General features: G+C 48.5%; 1 protein-coding gene across 1 annotated transcript; it reads left to right on the top strand.

Moving 5' to 3' along the window:
- Positions 1 to 2,480: 2,480 nt before the first annotated feature.
- On the top strand, positions 2,481 to 5,635 carry LOC108493614 (endogenous retrovirus group K member 18 Pol protein-like). The gene is given in 2 exon segments (XM_017807219.1): positions 2,481 to 3,058; positions 3,148 to 5,635. Coding segments are annotated over 2 exon segments (3,066 nt in total).
- The last annotated feature ends 2,165 nt before the right edge of the window (positions 5,636 to 7,800 follow it).

Genomic DNA, 7,800 nt, shown 5'->3' with positions numbered 1-7,800 from the left:
TCCTTACCCAGTTATCCAATCACCTTCTTTCCTGAGTTGTCAGTCCTATGCTCCTCCCTAGCCCAAACTCCACCCTTAAACCTACCCTATATAAGTGGTTGCTCCCTCAATAAAGTTTGGCATTGCTCCTCGACCTCCACTGTGTGAAGAACCCTTCTTTGCAGTGCCCGACCCCATTCCTTTTCCCCGCGGGTCGTGGCAAGTGGCGCCCAACGTGGGGCACAGTGGAGGTCTCCTGAATCAGGAGAACTCCTGTGTCACCAGCTGGGCTCAAGCATCTCCAAGAGGGGAGATCGCTCCGCCGGCCCTCCCCTGCAAAGCAGACGACTGTGGACTCCTTCAGTCGCACGGGTCGCACGCCGAATAAGGTGAGCTGCAGGGGACATTCCCACTACCCTCACCCTACACGTCACCCCTGTAACAGAAAGTTTAAAAGGGAGGAATAACATCTGAGAGGGTGTTGAGTGACTCGATTAACATCATGGGTCTAACCCTCTCCACCTCCCAGAAGTTTGTGTACCGTCGCCTTAAGGATTTTGTCATCAAGCATGGTCATCTGCTCGACAAGAAATCAGCCAAAGCGCTCGCCAGGTGGTTAGACCGCCAGGGCTGTACAATAATGGATGACCTTGGATTGGAAAAGTGGCAAGCCTTGGGCTATAGCCTTTGGCGAGACAGTGACAGGGGCGACAGAATTGCCAAACAAGCTCTTATAGCATGGAGGCTTGTTCTGATGGTGCTACAGCACCAAATGATGAACAAGAACATCAGCCTCCCTACAGACAAGGCAGAACACACCGAGCGGGACACTGACAGTAAAGGCACACAAAATGGCGGGCGGGAGACGGGCAGTGAATCCCAAGATGGCAGGAGGGCGCGGAAGAGGAGATCGCGGCGAACGCAAAATGGCGTCGAGGAGGAGGGACCCCGGGATCGCCCAGAAAAAAGGCAGGAGGGTGAAGCGCGCGAAAGATCGGCGCGGGAAAAGAGAAGGCGGGCCCCCGTAGCTCCACCCCTCGGACCGCCTCCCTCTCCACCCACACGTGGCGCAAGAAGTCCCTCCCCTGATACGCCTCCAACGACGCCTACTTCCGCCAGTCCCGTCTCCTCCCCCGATGTGTCACCCATCAGGAAGGGACAGGAAGTAGTGGGTGGGGCAAGGGCAAAGGCCAAATCCTCCTTCCGTCAAAATGGCCGCGCCCATAGGCCGCATACCACCAAGGCCTACCCCGCTCGCCGCGAATCAGATTCGGACTATGATTGGGCGCCGCGCTCCCCTGAAAGGCAACCCTCCGTTCCAGATATCTGGGAAGCCTTCAGGGAGGAGGCCGCGCGCGCAAAGGATATCGAGTTTTTAAAAGCTTTTCCAGTATATTTCGAGGAGGGAAAGGCTCCTGAATGGCGGCCGGTTTCCTATCCTATGCTAAAGGACATAAAAAAGGCAATTGTAGAATATGGGTTGGGGGCTCCTTTCGCTATCGGCCTGTTGGAGTCCTTTTTCTTAGCATACACCCTCATACCCTATGACATCTGGGCGGTTATTGGGGGGTTGTTTACTACCGTTCAAGCCTCTGTGTTTGAGGCTGAATGGAAGAAACGGATTGTGACATTTGTAAACGAGAAGATGGAGAGAAGGGGGATTTCTGTTAGGCAAGCTGTGGATATGCTTTATGGGGAAGGAAATTATTCCAGCAGAGGGGATCAGATACATCTTGACCCCAAATTGTTAAATGCCACAAAGGAATTGGCGTTAGAAGCGGTGAAAAGAGTGGCTGATGCCTATGTGCAAACGCCCTCTTTCACTATAATCAATCAGGGCATAAAAAACCATTTGTTGATTTCATAACTAGGCTCAAAGAAGCAATTGCTCGGCAGGTTCACCAGAAAGAAAGTCAAGAAATTTTGTTTAATAAATTGGTAATAGAAAAAGCAAATGAGGACTGCCAGAGAGTTTTTAAAATGTTGAAAGATCCCACTCTGCTGGAAATGATTGAAGCGTGTAAAAACGTTGGATCCAACGCCCATAAAGCACGTCTAATGGCCACTGCCTTTACAGGTCCCCAACATTGTTTCGAATGCGGTGAGAAAGGGCACTTTCGTAAACACTGTCCTAAATTTACATCAGAGCCAAACTTACCTAAGACTCTTTGTCGCAGGTGCGGAAAGGGACGCCATTGGACCGCAAGCTGTCGCTCGGTGACCAATGTCAATGGCGAACCCCTTTCCCCCAAAAGGTCACCAAAACTTCAGAAACGGGTCACTTTTTCATCTTTGCCAGACTTAAGGCGGTGTTCATGTGAGCTGTCGGGAAACGGGGAGCTGAGCGCTCAGGGGAGCGCGATGACACAAGTTGCCCCCCACTTGCGCTCCATCCTGCACCAACCACCGCGCCCAGCTACCCCGTAATCCAGCTACCTCTGGCAGACCCTGTTCCTACCAGGGAGCAGTGTAAACCCTTAAATTGGATCATCCTTAATGTTATGCACCCTTCCACCCATCTCAGCTCCTATGAGCAATTGGCCAGGGTCACACCATCGGCCCCGGTCGACCCGGACTTGACATACCTGGTAACATCTCATTTTTCGGCAGTTGGTAAGGGCATTGTAGTAGTGCCTACTCTCCTGACGGGGTTGACGCATTCCAACATTGCGATTTGCCTAATTGTTCATCTTCCCCCTGTGCAGCTGGAGGACCGCTTCCCCGTGGCGAAGATGATCTCCACTGAAGACTTGCTGTGCGTGATGTCCACGGATGAGGAGCAGAGGCAAAAGATACAGAGGGAGGTCCTCTGGACCACAACCGTTAAAACCTCTCGCCCTCTCCTAACTTGTTTCATCTATTTCTCACAGCCTAGGAAACCACAGCGAGTCAAGGTGGAGGGACTCCTCGACACGGGGGCGGACGTTACAATCATAGCCTCCAAGGACTGGCCGCATGGGTGGCCAGCCCAAACAGCATATGTTCAAGTCAGTGGTGTGGGGGGAACCCAATACCCTGTCAGGAGCAGAGAGGTACTCACCATCTATGGGCCAGAGGGCAGACCAGCGACTCTGCAACTGTATGTATTAAATATACCAGTTACACTTTGGGGACGGGACGCAATGGAGCAGTGGGAGCTCGTTTTGGGAACCCTGTCTCCAGGTGAAAATTTTTAGGAGGGGTCACTGAAGTACTGCAGCTCCCCAGACTGAGCTGGAAAACAGAAACGCCAGTCTGGGTTGATCAGTGGCCCCTACCGTACAAAAAGCTGCAAATTTTAAACGAATTAGTGAATCAAGAATTGGCAAAAGGACACCTGGAGTCTTCCATCAGTCCCTGGAACACTCCAGTGTTTGTCATACAAAAATCCTCAGGTTCCTGGAGATTTCTTCAGGACCTGCGAAAAATCAATGAAGTCCTTGAACCAATGGGAGTCCTCCAGTAGGGAATGCCTTCACCATCCATGCTCCCTGCTGAATGGCCCCTAGTGGTCATTGATATTAAGGGCTGTTTTTTTCATATCTTTCTCAATCCAGCTGATTCGGTCAGATTTGCTTTTTCAGTCCCTGCAATCAACGCTTGTGAACCCCACCGCAGGTTCCAGTGGCGAGTGCTTCCCCAGGGGATGAAAAATTCCCCAACGCTCTGCCAGATGTTCGTGGTAGAAGTGTTGAGACCCATTCGACAGAAGTACCCGCAGTCAATCATCTTTCATTACATGGATGATGTGTTGATCTGCGCCAAATCTCAATTGGCAGTAGACGAGACTCTAAATTCAACAATTTTGGCTCTAAAAGAAAAAGGATTGGCGATATCCCCTGAGAAAGTACAAAGGGAAGCACCTTGGAGGTATTTAGGACTCCAAATTACAAAAAAGGCTATAAAGCCTCAGATGATTGAAATTGACCGAAGAGTCCACACTTTGAATGACCTCCAGAAGCTACTAGGAGCTATTAATTGGATCAGACCTGTGCTGGGGATCACAACCGGAGATCTGCACCCCCTTTTTGAGCTGCTAAAAGGAGATGCTGACCTGTCCTCTCCCAGGGTTTTAACATCAGAAGCAGTGAGGGCCCTTACCATTGTCGAAAAAAAGTTATCGCAGAGACAAGCATTTAGGAGGATGGAGGGACTGCCATCCTCCCTAGTGGTACTTCGAGAACAACGTCAACCTTTGGCCCTCCTGGGCCAATTTATGAGCGACTACAAAGACTTTTGTTTATGGGAGTGGATGTTCCTCCCCCATCAATTTGGCAAAACTATCACCACAATAGTAGAAATGATTGGCAAAATAATATCCAAAGGTCGCACTAGGTGTTTAGAGCTCAGTGGGGAAGAGCCAAATTCCATCTATCTCCCCCTGACCTCTGAACATCTAGATCAACTGCTGCAAAGCTCTATTGATTTTCAAATTGCCATCGGGGGCTACCCGGGAGAGATTAGGTTACACCTCCCGGCGTGTCCGTTTATACAAAGACTAGTCCAAATTCCAGTGAAATTAAAAATTATGCAATCAGAAATACCTATTCAAAATGCAAAGACAGTTTTCACCGATGGCTCGGGGAGAACAGGTAATGCAGTTGTAGTTTGGAAAGAAAAAGATGATTGGCACCAAGATATTCATAAAGTACAGGGTTCTCCCCAAATAGTAGAGCTTTCAGCAGTTGTGCGAGCCTTTGAAATTTTCTGTGGTGAGTCGATTAACATAGTTTCAGATTTGGCCTATGTCGTTGGTGTGGTCAAGAGAATTGAAAATTCACATTTGAAAGAAGTGGCAAACGAAAATTTATTCAGACTGTTAACCAAATTATTGTTTCTTATAGAAAAAAGAGAATTCGAATATTACGTTGTCCACACCAGGTCACACACCGCTTTACCCGGTCCTGTGGTGGAGGGAAATCAAGTTGCCGACCATCTGGCAGGTATGGCTGTAACCCCTAACTTATACCGACAGGCGAAACTTTCACATGAATTCTTCCACCAGAATGCGCGGTCACTGCAAAAACAATTTGGCCTAAAATTATCCCAAGCAAAAGAAATTCTAAAAGCGTGCTCTGATTGCCAAACATTTTCACCTGTTGTTCCTGAGGGAACAAACCCGAGGGGTTTATCACCCTTAGAAAATTGGCAATCAGATGTCACTCATGTGGTTGAATTTGGCAAGCTAAAATATGTACATGTGTCCATTGACACATTCTCCAAAATGATTGTGGCCACCGCGCATCCTGGAGAAAGAAGTAGCCATGTCAAAAAACACTTCCTGTCTGCATTCGCAAGGATGGGTGTCCCCAAACAAGTGAAAACGGACAATGGACCCTCCTATGTGTCTGCAGACACGAAGAAGTTTTTTGAACAATGGGGGATACAACATACCACTGGCATCCCTCACAATCCCACAGGACAGGGTATAGTGGAGCGTGCCCACCAAAATGTCAAAAATCTACTTAAAAAACAAAAAGGGGGGAGTATTGGCCTGTCTCCCCAAGAAAGATTAGAGAAAGTAATGTATGTTTTAAATTTTTTAAATATGATGGAGGAATCAGACACTCACTTAAACAAAAGTCCTGTAGATCGCCATTTTAGAACAGTTTCTCCATCGCTGCCCTTTCCCCTTGATCACCTGGGGGAAGGGCTACGCATGTATTTCAGGTTCTGAAGGACCGAAGTGGGTCCCTGCTCGCCAAATCAAGATCTTTCAAAGCTAGAGAAGAAAAACACAGAAGAAGACATCTATGCTGCCATCTCACCATCTCCTCCTGATCCTCACGGTCGGACTCATCCCTCGGACCAGCGCGACACCATTAAGAGAGTGGATGAGTCAACCAGCGGAAAATTTGTGGGTAACGCTGGCCAAGGCTACTGGTACGGACACCTTGTGCCTGGCCTTGACCAGCGCAGGCAGTCCATTTAGGACGTGCCTGGTAGGGATCCCCATCACTCCACCTGAATGGAACGCGTTTGTTTCCCAAACACGGATCAAAGGACCCCTACCACTCAACTCCCCCAACTTGGCGCAGACCATCTCCGCACTCACTTTTGTAGACGTCCCATTCCAGGAAATCGATCTTCTTGGTTCTTTACCCTCCACAACTTGCGTTATTTTTCATAGATATACTCAACTAATTTTGTTTACACCCCACGATGTAACTCCCTATAAACCCATCTACAGAGGGACTGCTTCGCCGTGGTGCAACAGCTCGTTGGCGACCACCGTGCCAACAGAGCATGTACCAAGAAATATGAGACTCCCAAAAGGGTATTTCTTGCTGTGCGGGGATCGGGCGTGGCCTGGCATTCGGGCCTACCTGGAAGGGGGTCCCTGCACAGTAGGAAAGTTAGCCCTTTTTAACCCGGCGAAGTTTCAATTAGAAAATCAATTGGTTTCTTCAAAAAATCGAGTCAAAAGGTCCCTCTCGTTCGCGATGAGTGCACCCCTCCAATTTCCTGGATCCAAACCCGCCGTCCCAAAACCCCTATCTGAGCCCAGGATCACTCCCCAACCGATTCGACTCCAAAATTCTCTCCCTGCACCACATATGAATGTTGGCAAACCTCAGTATTGGCCCACACCTCTACCCTTCCCAGAGGACTGTGATTCTAACATTCATATCTGGTCAAGGGTCAAAAACTTTTGGGCGTCCTTCCCTATCCCCGGGATAGGAACCGCGCATGCCCTCTCTCTCCTGACGCACTTAGGTTGCTGGTTGACTAAGGAAGCGAATGCTACCACTCGGGCGATTGAGGGCCTGCTGGAGGACACCCAAAAGTTAAAAGAGGTTAGTTTACAAAATTGAGTGGCCATTGATTTCCTTCTCTTGGCACACAGTCACGGGTGCCAAGAATTTGAGGGAATGTGTTGTATGAATTTCTCCGACCATGCCGAGTCGATCCACCAAAAAAACCAGCTAAAAGGTCTGGTCGGAGAAATTCGCCAGGAAAAAGGTGGAGGCCTCGATAACCTCTTTGATTGGCTCCAGTTACCAAATTTACCCCATTGGTCTAAAAAACTTATCATGTTATGCGTTTTATCCCTTTTTGGTTTAGTTTCTGTCTGTACCATTTTACCGTGTTTGATTTTATGTTTACGCAAACTGCTACTGAGTTCCATCGAAGCCAATACCGCTGCTTTACAACAAAGTAAAGAAGGGGGAGATGTTGGAAGAGATGAAGCAGAATGGCAAAGATATGAAGCATGGAGGAAAATCTACAACCCATGAATGGACACTTGTATACAGAACTGGACTCTTTTATACCGGATGTGACACCCCATGGACGTGACAGTTTTGCCCCAGTTCTCCCCAGTTCATTATTGTGTTGTTGTACTGTTATATATATCCCTAGTTGTTGTTTTTAAAATCACCCTCCATATTGTCTCCCTCTTCCCCTCATAGTTTTCCCGCTTTTTCCCTGTTTTCCTGCTCCTCTGCCTGCCATTGGTTGGTGTTTGGTGCAGTGCAGAGGTAGCTGTTATTGGTCCATTCCCCTAGTTATTCCCAAACTCCTCCCCTCCTTACCCAGTTATCCAATCGCCTTCTTTCCTGAGTTGTCAGTCCTATGCTCCTCCCTAGCCCAAACTCCACCCTTAAACCTACCCTATATAAGTGGTTGCTCCCTCAATAAAGTTTGGCATTGCTCCTCGACCTCCACTGTGTGAAGAACCCTTCTTTGCAGTGCCCAACCCCATTCCTTTTCCCCGCGGGTCGTGGCATTTTGCGGTCTGCTTTTAGTTTCCTTTCGTACAAAAACTCTAAGGCAATCAAACCAGGGACTAAGTCATTAAAGTACAGCCTGATTTTTTCCAAAATTGCTTAAAAATAAGTG

This window comes from Lepidothrix coronata, unplaced genomic scaffold, assembly GCF_001604755.1.
Source record: "Lepidothrix coronata isolate B3197 unplaced genomic scaffold, Lepidothrix_coronata-1.0 Scaffold18, whole genome shotgun sequence".
NCBI classification, from domain to species: domain Eukaryota; kingdom Metazoa; phylum Chordata; class Aves; order Passeriformes; family Pipridae; genus Lepidothrix; species Lepidothrix coronata.
Note: the sequence above shows the minus strand (reverse complement) of the source record. Positions and strands in the feature narration are given on the sequence as shown.